The 15,103-nt window shown below is 37.7% G+C and overlaps 1 protein-coding gene and 1 long non-coding RNA gene across 9 annotated transcripts in view; one reads left to right on the top strand and one right to left on the bottom strand.

Annotated features, from left to right (window-relative positions):
* The window catches only part of FAR2 (fatty acyl-CoA reductase 2), a 144,179-nt gene that overhangs the window by 23,485 nt on the left and 105,591 nt on the right, over window positions 1-15,103 (bottom strand). For all 8 annotated transcript variants that reach the window (XR_011439722.1, XR_011439723.1, XM_023643306.2 and 5 more), the window contains exons 3-4: window positions 11,085-11,260; window positions 7,790-7,969 (exon numbers count right to left, since the gene is read on the bottom strand). Coding sequence is in view for 6 of the 8 variants with exons in the window: in XM_023643306.2 (XP_023499074.1) it covers window positions 7,790-7,969; window positions 11,085-11,260 (356 nt within the window). In the remaining 2 variants the exon portion in view is untranslated. The remainder of the gene's footprint in view (window positions 1-7,789; window positions 7,970-11,084; window positions 11,261-15,103) is intronic.
* Window positions 2,535-11,328, top strand: LOC111773952 (uncharacterized). The gene is made up of 3 exons (XR_002808693.2): window positions 2,535-2,688; window positions 5,847-5,954; window positions 11,006-11,328. It is a non-coding gene; the product is annotated as an uncharacterized lncRNA (long non-coding RNA).

The raw sequence follows: 15,103 nt of genomic DNA, 5'->3' as shown, positions 1-15,103 counted from the left end.
TAAGGTGTATTTACTAGATTGATTTGAGTATATTAAACAAAGCAGTAAATATTGATGGATCCATTTTTCTAGTTCCTAACTCTAGTTATTTCAAGTTTTTATACAGGTGCAAAAGCCCTTTTCTTCTACACTCGCTCTGCTAAGAGGAGTTACCTTGGAAAGAACCAACCCCAAAGCCCTATCATTCCTGGTCAGTTATATGCATTTTTCAAAATAAGCATTCCACTTAAGCTGTTATTCCGGAAAACTGGAATTTCACTGGCAATCCCTGACCCATTTATGCACATGAGTTTCCAAGGGTAAATATCACCTACTGTGTGGAAGCTGCATATAAGATAAAAGCCTTTGTTGCAGCATGTTGAGCATCACTTGGCTTACAGGGGAAATCAGAGCTGTGGTCTTATAGTTGCTGCACTCAGCATCTCCTTTCGTGGGGGCTGGGATGCATAGTGACTGTTTCCAGTCGGTCGGCCATTGTTTTGTTTTCCATATTTGTTGACAAATTCTTGTTAGGATTTTGACAGATTCAGCCTCTGTGGTTTGAAAACATTCTCTCAATATTCCGTATACCCCTGGTACTTATTTCTTCCCAGTATTTTCGGGGCAGCTTTTGCTTCACTTTCTAAAATTGCAGGTTCTTCCTCATAGGAGCATTCTTCAAAGGAATCTGTCATCCTTTTGTCTCCTCTGTGGAGATCTTCAGAGTACTGTTTCCACCTTCCCTTGCTTTTTCTTGATGAGATCGTGTGTGTCCCTGTTGGTTGTTCGGCACTCCTAATCTAGGTTGAAACTTCTCTTTGATTTCTTGAATCTTCTAGAAGAGACCTCTTGTTCCTCCTTTTTTGTTGTTTCCTTCTATCTCTTTGCATTGGCCATCCTAGTTCTCTTTATCTCTACGTGATAGTCACTGAAAAATTCCATTCAGAATTCTAACCCTGCTTTTGTGACCTCGTGCTTGTGCTTCTCAATTGTCTTTAACAATCTTTAGTGTTTCTTCTGTCATTCGTCTCTATTTTTCTTTTCTTTTACTTGGGCATTGTCTTTTCGGCTTCTTCCTTAATGTTTATGGTTTTAGTCTAGAGTTCTTCTGGTTCTCCCTCAATTAAATTTAACAATGTAAATCTGCTTTTTATGTGGCCTTTAAATTCATTGGGGAATGTTGTTTATATTATATTTTGGCACTATGGTTTTTTTTAGTGCTCTTGTTAGCTTTACTCTGATGTTTGATATGAACAGTTTGTGGTCAGTTCCATAGTCTGCACCTGGTCTTGTTTTGGTAGCGAGAATACAGCGTCTCCATCTCCTGCTTTCACTTACATAGTCTATTTGATGTCTACATTGGCCATCTGATGAGGTCCATGTACACAGTCATCTGTTTGGCTGCTTAAAGCATGTATTTGCAATGGACAGATTGTTGGTTTCACAGAAATCCACGAGCTGATCTCCTGCTGCGTTTCTGATCCCTAGTCCAAATTTTCCAACGTTTAATTCTGCTTTATTTCTACTTTTGCATCCCAGTCGCCTATAATTACAAGCCTATCTTGTTTGGTGTATGATCAATTTCTTCTTGGATACTTGCATAAAAACTTTCAACTTCATCTTCTTCAGCCTCTGTAGTTGGAGCATAGACTTGAATGACGGTTATGTTAACAGGTTTTCCCAGGAGTCTAGCTGATACTATTCAGTCAGAGCTTGCACAAGAGCCCCTCACTGCCTGTGCTATATCGTGCTTCACTATTGGAGCCACTGGGTTTCTTCTGAGTTTGTCATTTCCAGATTAGAACACTTTGTAGTTGTCTCACTGAAAGTGTCCCATTCTAGTCCATTTTAGTTCACTAACACCAAGCACGGTGATATTTAAACATTCCATTTCTTGCTTTACAATTTCCAGGTTACCTTGGCTCATGCTTCTCATGTTCCATGTTCCAATCGGATGTCTGGTACAACCTCAGACTTTCCTCTCAACTTCGTGCACTTCAGCTGCTGGATGTCCTTCAACTTTAGTCTACTTGCGTCATTAGCAACAGCGCTATTTGTACCTGTTCTTTGCTCTTCCCCAGGAGCTGTTTGAGTGCCTTCCGACCTGGGGGTGTCATCTTCCAGCACTCTTCATTTTGGACTGTCTCATCATAACGTTCTCAAGGTAAAAGAAAAGAAAGAAAAAAAGGGAAAGCATAGCAGTGGTTTACCATTGCCTTCTGCTGCACAGCGCATGGGTCCAAACCACATGTGTGTGAATCCGTGGTGTCACAATCACCAGATACCAATGAAATGTAGGTGCTCCTGTGAGCCCTAGAGAAAATTAAGCCTGAACTATGACTGGAGGCAAAAATGGTAAAACTAAGGCTGCCCTACTTTGGGCACATCACAAGAAGGCAGGATTCTTTGAAAAAGAGAGTAATGCTGGGAAAAATAGAAGGCAGCAGGAGAAGAGGAAGACCAAATATGAGATGGAATGACTTCATAAAGGAAATCACAGGCATGAGTCTGCAGAAGCTGCGTGGGGCTGTTGAGGACAGCCATTGTGAACACTCATTGAAAGGGTCACTAGGAGTTGAAGCCAACTTGACAGCACGTAACAACGAATGTACAAGCTAAATATAAAAGCAGAGATGAGTAAGAATGGTGACACAATTACATGATAAAATGTCTGTGGTAGTTGGGACAAATGGCAGAAGACAACTGTAGGTATAAGAGCTAAAAAAATTGGTTGTTTAACACTGTTTAATGGCCATGCTTGTCATAGTAATGAAAAGCATTAACTAAGTTATTAAACTGTGTTTATGCTACCTTGCTAAAATTTTTGTACGAACGCAATCAAATTTCATCTTTAGGGAATGGTTCAGGACCAAGGTAATTCTGGAGGTTTTCAGATATTGGCTGAAAGAAGGGAGCTGAGGCCTGGCAGGCTTGGGCCATGAGATAGTCTGAAAATGGGGTGAGCTGAAGAGGGCGGGACACGGATAGGGGCTGAGCTTTAGGTTCACAGACCTGCTCCCTTTATTAACAACACTGAGCAGTGCCACTGGGGCCAACGCCACTGGGAAAATTCTGGGAAAAAACTGAAAATCCTCTTTTATTTCCTCAAACTGGAATTCTCGTTAAACTGATTTTCTGGGGGAAAAAAGGATCATTTTACTTTTTCATGGGTGGCTTTCTTTTCTTTATTATTATTATTTTATTTTATTTTTAGCTTTACTGAGGTATAATTGACAAATACAATTGTAAGATATTCAAAGTACAGATAGTGATAATTTGGTATATGTATACATTCTGAAAGGATTCCCCTTACCTAGTTAACAACACATCTACATGTGTGATTTTCTTGAGATCACAAACCCAGAGCACAGCTTCAAAATCATCTTGTTCTCTAATTCCTGGTTCCTTTTTTAAAAATGAGGACCACTGGAACACTAAGAACAATGACAACTGGTAGGCCCCATGGGTTTACTGTTAATAAAAATTTTCAAGGGAAATAAAAACTTTGAAAATAGAAAAATCTTGGAAAGTAATTTTATTTTAATCAAAGGCCAATGACCAAATAGAAAAGAAATCAGAGAAAAACTATCTTGCTAAACCAAGCAACTAAACTTGGATTTAGGTGAATTAATATTTACTCAGAATAACTTTAATGCTACTTGTTATTATAAAACCATAAAATTCCATCTGTTACTGGAGTTGTTGAAACAGTCATGAACAATCGTGTGGTTGGTAAAGGGTTGCTGGGCTTCATTCAATGAATTATTCTAAACTTAATACATAGATTTTTTTCCCCAGATTTATCGAGAAATGATTGACATACATCACTGTATAAGTTTAAGGCATACAGCATGATGGTTTGATATGTAAATATATTGTGAAATGATTACCACAACAGGTTCAGCTAACATCCATCTTCTCATATAGATATACTAAAAAGAAAAAAAGGAAGAAAAAATTCTACTTGTAACGAGAACTCCTAGGATCTACTCTCTTAACAACTTTCCTATATACCACGCAGCAGCGTTAACTGCAGTCATCATGGTGTACATTACATCCCTAGTACTTAGTTATCTTATAACTAGCAGTTTGTATCTTCTGACCACCTTCCTCCAACTCCCCCTTCCCCTACTCTCTGCCTCTGGTAACCACAAATCTGATCTCCTTTTTCTAAAAGTTTGTTTTTGTTTGCTTGTTTTTTAGATTCTACATTTAAGTGAGATCCTACAGCATTTGTCTTTTTCTCTCTGACTTATTTCACTCAGCATAATGCCTTCAGGGTTTATCCATGTTGTTGCATATGGTAGGATTGCCTTGTTTTTATGGTTGAATAATACCCCATTGTATATATATATCCCACCACTTCTTTATCCATTCATCTGTCAATGGTCACTTAGGTTGTTTTCATATCTTGGCTATTGTATATAATGCTGTTATGAACAGGGGGTGTAGATATCTTTTTGAGTTAGTGTTTTCATTTCCTTTGGATATATTCCCAGAAGTGGGATTACTGGATCATATGGTATTCTATTTTTTAATTTTTTGAGGATCTTCCATACTGTTTTCCATAGTGGTTGTACCAATTTATAATCCCACCAATAGTACACAAGGGTCTCTTTTCTCCACATCAGTACCAGCATTTGTTATCTCTTGTCTTTTTGATGATGGCCATTCTAACAGGAGTGAGGTGATATCTCATTGTGTTTTTAATTTACATTTCTCTAATGACTAGTGATGTTGAGTATCTTTTTATGAACCTGTTGGCCTTTGTATATTTTCTTTGGAGAAATGTCTACTCAGGTCCTTTGGTCATTTTTCAATCGGGTTGGTTTTTTGCTATTGAGTTGTATGAGTTCTTTATATATTTTGGATATTAACCTTTTACCAGATATATGATTTGCAAATATTTTTTCCCTTTCCATAGGTTGTCTTTTCACTTCGTTGATGGTTTCTTTTGCTGTGCAGAAGCTTTTCAGTGTGATACAGTCCCATTTGTTTACCTCTTATTTTGTTGCTTGTGCTTTAGTTGTCACATCAGCACATAGGTTTCATTCGAAGTTTAAGAAGAAAAAATGGGCAATCAGAAACAGGAGTAAGATGTGGGCACATAGATATTTTATGCTTATAACTTCACATCTCCAAATATCAGTTTGTGATGGAGTTCTATCATCTATTCTTGCTTTTGTCTAAACAAACAACAACAAGAATTCCAGCCTGAATAGTATAAACAATGATCATCTAGTTCCATCAAAAACTTTTCATTCATTCAGCAAATATTTGAGTGCCTACTACGTGCTGGCCTGGAGAGCAAAGAGGAGCAAGAGACATTCTCTTCTTTGAGAAGCTTATTTTCTAATGGGGGATATAGAGAAACAATCAGGTAGTTAGAGTGACTCGTGTTAAGAGCAATGATAAAGATGAGCACAGGGTGCTATGGGAGCACTGGGGAAGGCCCCCTAAGCCTGAGGGCTTCCAGGAGAAAGCTTTAACCTCTCAATAGGAATTAACCTGGGGAAGCAGAGCTGGAAGTAGTCTCAAAGCGAAACATCATAAGCAAAGGCAGAGAGGTATGAGAGAGGGGAGTAGGTACTTCAGCATGACTGTAGCACCAATGTGAGCAGGGCTGAGAGAGGTGAGGCTGGGCAGGCGGCCCTGAATATAACATTTGAACTAATAAATTGTGGTTACAACTTTTTCTCTGTTTTAAAAAACACCTTAGTTCTCTAATGGCATTCAAAGTGTATCCTGAGACAAAATATGATTTCATTCCTAGTTCTGCTTGGCTACATATATATTTTTTAAATTGTTCTCCCTGGAGAGCAGGAAATGACAGACAGACATAAGCTTTGTGCAAATGTCAATTCCAGTTTGATCACAAATCATGGAGCAATTACGTGCCTTCGCCAGTTGACACAGAGTGGAGAACTTTGGGAAGTGCTGAATACCTGAGGATAAATCAACTTCTCCTCTGGGAGGTGAGTTTATTCTTCTGTGAAATCTCGGGGTTTTAAGTGGCTGGACACGGTTTAGGGGGAGGAAGTGGAGTCCCCAGAGAGGCCTCTCACTGTGGCTGAACTGAATCTTCATTTCCTACCTCTTTTCTCTGGTGATCTCTCAGAGACTCCCTTGCTGCCTCAAACTGTGCTCTAATCTGTCAGGTGTTAGAGAGGTCAACAGCAAGGGAAGTCTCTGGAATCTCAGCGGTGGGGTCTGGAATCAAAAGGGGTCACCCCTCTCCTGGGAGTAGCTAATATGTAGGCACCACGTTTACCAAGAGACAACATTGTATCAGGGCAGCTGACAAACAAATCAATTCCATCCCGGAAACGCTCCAAGGCTTTCAATGTCGACTTTCCCACACTCACTCTGGGCATCAGAGTGTCTTTTCTCCAGCTATCCTGACAAATTCTGGACTCTGAAAGGTTCCTTTGCACTGATTAAGCAAATCATTGTTTATTAGCAACTTTAAGTAACCTCCAGGTCCTTTAGATGACTTTCACTTGTCTTTGTCCTGGATATTTTTAAATGACACATAAAAGTATCTATTCTCAGAGCTGTACGAGATAAAAATGTTTGCCCTGAAGGGAATGAGCTCCCGATTTAGCTAAGGTTTCATTTTAAAGAGTATATTTTAAATAGAAATACAGTATCATATGAAATGAAAATCTGACAAATTCACTGTGAAATATTCTATTTTCCCTGCTGTAATACTTTCTACACAGAGTTAAAAAAAACAACAACATAAACTTGGTAAATGGAGCAGAAGAACAAAGCACAAAAGAGAAGCATACTTATTCCAAGACTGGGGCCATGTCCTAACAAGAAAGTGGTTCCTGTGAGTTGGCAAGAAGAGAAAAATGCTAGACACTATTTCTCCTGCACAATAGAACAGTCAGGAAAGTGTATCTTGGCCAAATACGTCCAGAGACTGATTCCTTCTGCCAGACGTGGGAGAAATTCCTCTTTTCTGTTAGTTCTTCTTTACTAATCTTTTGATTAACTACTATTAAACCCTCCCTAACACTGCAATAATTGCTTTACATAACTCAATTCATCATGGCAACTATAAGATGGACACTATTATGAACCCCATTTTACAAATGAAGGGACTGAAGCTCGGAGAGGCCAAGGAAATTGCTCAAGGTCAAACCGCTAATACATTGCAGAAGCTGAAGTCAAACCTTGTCAAAACCTTTCTTCTGAACTTCCTTTATCTAGTGACAATGCTCAGTTCATTAAGAAGTGAGAAACTGGGGCCGGCCTGTGGCCGAGTGGTTAAGTTCTCGCGTTCCCCATCAGCAGCCCAGGGTTTCGCTGGTTCGGATCCTGGATGTGGACATGGCACCGCTCATCAGGCCATGTTGAGGCGGCGTCCCACATAGCACAATCAGGGGCACTCACAACTAGAATATACAACTATGTACCAGGGGGCTTTGGGGAGAAGAAGAAGAAGAAAAAAAGAAGAAAGATTGGCAACAGATCTTAGTGCAGGTGCCAATCTTTAAAAAAAAAAAAGAAGTGAGAAACTACCTCTATGTAAAGTATTCCCAGGTACCTCAGGCAGTCCTTAACTGTTTAACAAAACATTTCTGTGGGACTTTTCTATCCCTGTGCTACCCCATTACCAAGCACTGTATTCCCCACCCTGGGATGGAAGGAACAGCAGGGACAAGGTAGCTAAAGCTAGTACCTTTGCAAAGCATTTTGTTTCAAGGGGTCCCACCTTGTTACCGCATTAATGAATGGCTACAAAGAATCAAAGAGAACAACAATCTGCGCACCCTTGACCCACTCCTTTGACCCAACTTACTCCATGGAGTCGATGATTTTTTTTGGTTCCACAGAGCACGGATAGATGACTTCATCAATGTGCTTCAGGTTACAATTCGAAAAGGCAGTAGAGATATGTATGAAGGCTTCGAGCTTTGGCATCTGACTGGCCATAAACAAGAGCTGCTGGGTGGCAGTGACGTTCAGTTGCACGGCATGTCTAGAGAAGATGAAGCAGAAGGAGTTACAATGAGGCAACTCAGCATCCTGCCTTGCTGTGATTGCACCTACTCCAGCAACTGGTATAGCCATCTGATTTTTGTGGCCACATAAAGGACGAGGAAGAAAAGTATGAGTGGTGACTACACAGTTATGTGATACTTGGAATGTGTTGTATGTTGCTGATGTATTCTGTGCACATAAATCTTATTTACTGAAGCATTTGTGCATTACAGGTCGGTTGTGAAAACAACTGGAAGGAAAAAAAATCACAATCCTCTGAATTTGTAAAGAGGATTAAGCCGTCATTAAAAGAATAAAAATACATAAATTAAGCATCTAATTCAAGAAGTTGGAAAATTTAAATAAACTGGAGGAGAGCAACAGCGTATATAGAACAAGAAATATAAGCTTCTATTGCAAACGTCCAGGTCAGGCATGAAAATTGACATCAAAATCTTAAATTTTAGCTAATAGAATACAAAGCCATATAAACACTATGTGATGACAATGCAATAGTTCATTCCAGAAATACATGGTATATATAATATCAGGAAACCTATTAATCTAATTTAATTCAAAAAGAGAAAAACTATATATCTCTATATCTGTTGAAAAGTTTTAAAACGACATTCAATATCCATTTCCAATTTAATTTCTAAAAAATCATTAAAAGAAGAATAAAATGATTAAAAATATATATATTTCAATGTTCTAGTCTGTATCATGCTTCATAGCCAGCCCTGATGATCTAGTGGTTAAGATTCAGTGCTCTTACTGCAGCATCCCAGGTTTTTTTCTCATCAGGGACCCACACCTCCTGTCTGTTGGTTGTCATACCGTGGCAGCTGTGTGTGGCTGTGATGCTGATAGCTATGCCACCAGTATTTCAAATACTAGCAGGGTCACCCATGGTGGACAGGTTTCAGCAGAGCTTCCAAACTGAGACAGACTAGGAAGAAGGACCTGGCCACCCACTTCGAAAAAGCTTGGCCATGAAAACCCTATGAATAGCAGTGGAGCACTGCCTGACACAGCACTGGAAGGCGAGAGGATGGAGCAGCAAGATGGGGCTGGGTTCCCCTCCACTGTCCACAGGGTCGCTAGGAGTCACAGTGGACTCCTCAGCACTAACAGCAACAATTACGCTTAATGGTGAAAAGGTGAGCACTGCTTTTAAAGTTAGGGACAAGAAGGATGCCTGCCACTACTACCACTTAGCGTTGCTCTGAAGTGCCATCCTCGTAATTAGAGAGGAAAATAAAATAACTGTCAGATCAAAGGCAGTTACAAAAATCACTATCAGATGACGTAACTGTATATCTGGAAAACAAACAGAAGCAGCTGAAAAAAATCTGGAATGGACAAGAAGATAATTCAGTAAGGTGCCCATTTATAAAAGTCACGTAAAAAAATCACCGGCTTTCCTACATACAAACAAAACTTAGAGAATGCAATGGAAGAAAGGCACACATTAAAAAAATTTTTTAAATATATCAAATCAATTATAAATGAATAGGCTCTATATAAAGAACATGATAAAACTTTATTAAGGGTCATAACAGAAAAATTGAATAAATAGACAGATGTTGTTCTTGGACAGGAAGAACCAATGTTTTAAATATGTTTTTCTAAAAGAATCTACATATTCAAGGTAATCCAAAACTCCCAAAATGTTTAAAAACTTGGCAAATTATTCTAAGTTTAATCAAGAGGTATAACTAAGTGAGAATAGCCAGGAAAATTCTATAAAAAGAGAAGGATGTGTGTATTCTTGCCTAATAAAATAAAAATTACAGTAATTAAAATACTGTGGTACTAGAGGAGAAAGCCTAATTAATGGAACAAAATAAAGAGTTCAAAAATGAGAATTTAATATATTATGAGTTTCCTTTCAAATAAAGAGCGAAAATAAATCATTTAATAAACGTTGTTTAAGAAGTAACCATCTGTTAGAAATTTTTTTAAAAGTTACTCTACATTAACACTTATGTTACTCTTTTTTCTGTAGAATTTTCCTGACTATTTCTCTTTATAGCTAAATAAATTTTAAATGGGTCAGAGACTTAACAAAATAATAAAATACTAGAAGAATAAATACACAATAAAATAAATAAAAATACTAGAAGAAATTATAAATGACCACATAAAAAATTAAAACAGAGTTGAGGACAAATGATAAATTGTTAAAATATTTTGAACCTTATGAAAGACAAAGAGTTAATAAGGTAAATCTTCCAAGAAGTTTTAAAATTGATGAGAAAGAAATGTTTCAAGAGAAAAATAGACAAGGAGCATCAACAGGCATTTCACAAAAGAATAAAATGCCAATTAGCATTTAAGCGTCTTCAACCTCTCTGATTATCAGAGAAATAAAAATCAAAACATGCAATGCCATTTCCATTATCTTATTGGCAATGTCAAAAAGAATTGAAGAAGTGTTACATAGTATTGCGGGTGTCAGAAATGAGCATTCATGTGCAAAGGGATGGTATAAATTGACACCGCCTTTTGGGAAAGCAAGTTAGGATTACATGCGAAAATGTCAATTGTTCATAACATGGGCACTTCTGGTATATATCTAACAATTCTACTTCTGGGAATTTACCCAACAGGGAAAGCACCCAAAGGTATACAAAAAAAAAAAGTATGCACAGAGATGTTCATTGCAGAGTTGTTTATAATAGGGAAAAATTAGAACAATCAAAAAAATGTCCTTCAATACGGAACTGGTTGAGTATATTATATACATGCACAACGGAATGTCATGCAGTCCATACAAATTATAATAGAGTATTTATTGACAATGAAAGATATCCAAAAAGGTAATTGAGCAGGTTGAAAAACTCATTCTCGATACGATGCCATTTTTCTGTAAAATCGAACATGAATCTATTTCATTATGCATGCATAAAGAAATGTTGGCATGAACGTTCTCCACGGCATTAAATGGTTATCTCTGGATGGTAAGATTTTGAAGATGTTTTACTCTTTTGTATTTTGTTTTCATTGAGAATATATCTTTTTTTTTTAACAGATGCCATAAAGAAACTTACACACACACGGGTGCACACACACATATACACACAAGCCACGAGAGGGAAATGGGATTGTACCTCAGATGGTCATCAAAGCGTACGGTGGCGGCACAGTGGAAGATAATGTTGGTACAGGAGAGAAGCTCCTGCATGTCCTCCTTGCTGATGGCAAAGTCGTTCTGGTTGAGATCTGCAGAAATAGCTCTGATCTTCTCATGCACGTTTGGACAAACTTCTCTGACTTTTTCAAACAGCTAAAATATAAGTATAAATCAATATACAAATGATTTAATGGTCTAATATACAAAGACCATTATCACCATCACATTGTTCTTGTTTTTACTGACTTGTTTCATTATAATCCTCAAAAACTGATTTGGGTTGTAAGAATATCACTCAAAGAAGGCATCTACTCAAGAGCCATTTGCTTTATTTCATGCAATTCAAAGTCAGCTTAGTATAACTCCTGCTCCTTTTAATCTGATAAACATTTGAAAAGGTCAGTTCCAATAACCAGGAAGGAGTGTATTTTGAACTTTTCCTGCGGGATGGAGGAGTGACAGTAAGTCATTCACATCCTGCCCCATCCGCTTGTCCCTTATAAGGCAGCCTCGTGTCTATACATGGTGCTTGTTTCCATTTCGGGCTGGGAAATATTGTTTTCAGTGCAAAATTGCCAGCCTTTACAAGGAGGTCTCGTAAACACAATATCAAAACAACTTGTTTAACTGTCCCAGATTAACAAGACAGCTCAGCAGCACAAATACAATTGGAAAATAACAAATTAAGCAAATTTATAATAAGTAAAACAAATAAAAATTTTATATAATCTCATTCCAATATAAATGGCAGTCACTGTGTAGTAAGAGAACTACATGCGCTCATGTACTTTTTATGGGGTTTTAATTGATTTTTAATATTCTAATTTATAAAGGAAAAAAGGAAGGAGCAGTGGCAGTTTTAGCTTTTATTACCATTATGCAGATGGATCAGAGTCTCTACTTTTCCTTCTACACAGAAGTTCTTATAGATTATTGGTATTTTCCATTTTATCAGAAAATACGATTTTAATAAAATGATCTTGGTTCCAACCTATTTTGATAAAATGGAATTTTGCTATAGTATTGGTGTGGTATGTTAACAGTAAGGAAAAGGAAAGTAAGGCTAAATGTTTAGAAAGGTTAAGAGCAGAGAAAATTCCTCTGCGGTTTTAATCATCATACAGTGGCAGAGACAGCTCTCTTCTCCCCTTTAAGCCCAAAAGAATATTTTCATTGTTTCCTTGATCCTTAATAGCAGGCTTCTTCTCTCCATTAGAGAGTTACCCCAGGCCTTTTCATTGGGCAGTAAGTTGATCTCAGATAGTCAGAGAAATCATGTCTCATTTGTAACAGGCAAGACCATGTTCAGAGGCCATCCTAGGAATTTAGTGAAGATGACTATGGAAGACAATCAAATCCACATATTTTCCTGGGAAGTTAATATACTTCTGTTTCTGAGGTACCATTTTTCTGCACTCTAGGGTCAGTGGGGTATTACTATAATTCTGAAATAATTTGGAAGTTAAGTCAATCCTCAACACTTTTTTTTTGAGGAAGATTAGCCCTGAGCTAACTGCTGCCAATCCTCTTTTGGCTGGGGAAGACTGGCCCTGAGTTAACATCCGTGCCCATCTTCCTCTACTTTATATGTGGGACGCCTACCACAGCATGGCTTGTCAAGCGGTACCATGTCCCCACCTGGGATCTGAACCGGCGAACCCCGGGCGGAATGTGCACACTTAACCGCTGTGCCAGCGGTCTGGCCCCAATCCTCAATACTTTTTTGAGATCTGGGATTGATAAGGTTGATAAAGTGTCTGAGGGACACTCAACAAAGGTCATTCTGGCTCTTCTGGAAAGATATTCAACAGCTCTTCTAATCTTGATGGGTCATAGCATGAAAAATACGTGCTTTCACAGTCAAGTGTTTTCCCTCTTGTAGTTCATGTTAATTGCACAAAAAACACATGTTGGATATTTTGGGATATGGTTATCTAAAATTTGCACAATTTCCCTCTTTTTTAATAATTGAATTTATAGAAGGCTTCTTTTTGAGTCTGCATGATAGATTCTACTCTCAGGAAATTTATTTAGAATTCTTTGACTTTGGCCTGTGATAATTTCTGGCTACTTGAGAGCAAGAAGTGGAGGATGACTTCAATGTCCACCCTCCTAGCGGTGGGTCTCTTCACATATGATGTAAGCTGCCATACACAGATTTTCTTTTGCTTCTGGTTTTTATGACTTTAAGAGGCAGAGAATACTGTTATATCATATTGTACATTCAGACAACCTGAGCAATGTTGAATAGCACCAAGATACCAATTTAGAGCCTTACTATTTTAGGAGAAAATTACTATTTAAGAAGTAATGTCCCAATCTATATTCTACTTATTGATTTATATTTTCAAATGAGAGAGTGCATCTGAATGAACATAGGGCAATTTAAAAAATTCTGAGTTTTCTGATCCACATGGTATTGATTACGGTCAGCCAAAATAAACTCAATGAATAGGCTGCATCAATTCAAACTACAGTGCTAAATAAGAGTCCTGTTTTATTGTATTACCCATTCCTAATTATATGACTTTCCATGTCTGGAGTCTCACCATACTGCTATAGCTTCTAACAAAATAACATTCTTTAAATGTTGCTACATCTTTTCTATTCCATTCTATGAATTTTTCACATTCATTCTATTTATAGAATGCTAGAGACTGCAGCCAACTGACATGCAACAGGCCAGTGCTTTTTAAAGTGTTGTCCTCCAAGCAAACTGCATTGGAATCTCTAGTGTGTATATTAAAAATGTATATTCCTGGAGCCCATCCCATTCCTACTAAATAAGAAATTACTGAGGCATACCCAGGGGTTTGCATTTCACATCAAGTTCCCTAGTTGATTTTAACTGATCCCAAAATGAGAACTTCTCCAGTTAGAGTGTTAATACGAATAATTGCTGATAAACAGCTGTATACAACTCATTTCCCTTTATAACTGCCCAGGGCAGTTACAGACCATGAGTGGTTTTCCAACTGTGTAGGCATAGGAAATATCTGGAAATCAGTTAAAAATGATTTCCTTACTCCACATTTAGAGATTTTGACTTGGTAGGTTTGGTATGTAACCCAGGAAGCGGTATTTCTTAACCAGCCCACAGATAGGTCTGTTGGTCTATGTACCATACTTGAAGAAACACTGACTCTGGAAATTCTCCAGTTTTAAAATCAGAGCTTAAATTTCTTCTTGATTCTTGTTTATCTTTGTGCTCGACAGGACCCAGTTCATTGAACAGATTTAAATTTTGCTTGTTGAATTGAAATTAATTACTGTAAGAATAGTAACAGAACTGTAAATGGGAGCTTGATTCCCCAAATTGTTTGGTTACCAGTTCTTTTGCATTTGTGGGATGAAAGACAGCAGATATCTACTACCAAAATAAGACACAAAGTGTTCCCTTGGGTTCTCAGTATTAACTATGAGTGGGAGCTGGAAAGCCTAAGAGCAGACTCTTCTATTTCATAATAACAACAAGACTGAAGGACAGATGAAATGATGCAAATAGTCTCAACAGACATCAGCTCTTCTGAAAGTTTCTTTTGCTAATATGAGACATTAATTAAAGGTAAGAAAAAATAGATGGAATACAAATGAGTGAAGAAAAATATAATTTCAGAAATTTCACTGAAGGTCCACCAGTAAAGAACTTCATGTAATTGTTTTAGATTCTAAGCGTTCATCATATTCCTTCTCATATACTCTTTATTTAATGGCATAGGACTGAGAAGGTAGAATTGAATAACTGCAACCAAAACTGCAACTGAAAACTCAAGCCGAGGGACTGCTGCTTTTCCATTTTATGAAGCGGTATTCTTGACTGGAGCATGACACATTTCTGTGGTCACTGAAAGATAACAGCTGGGAGGTGATCTAAGCATTTCAAACTAACAACAAAGCTGTACATTTCTCTTGGAAAGTTTAGGCGCGTTCCACTGATTTGACATTACATTGGCAAATATTTCTCTCTCTTAATTTGTCTTTAAACATGAGAGACGA

This window comes from Equus caballus, chromosome 6, assembly GCF_041296265.1.
Source record: "Equus caballus isolate H_3958 breed thoroughbred chromosome 6, TB-T2T, whole genome shotgun sequence".
In the NCBI taxonomy this organism is placed as follows: Eukaryota; Metazoa; Chordata; class Mammalia; order Perissodactyla; family Equidae; genus Equus; species Equus caballus.
The sequence above is the reverse complement of the archived record's forward strand: the minus strand, read 5'-3'. Positions and strand labels throughout refer to the sequence as shown.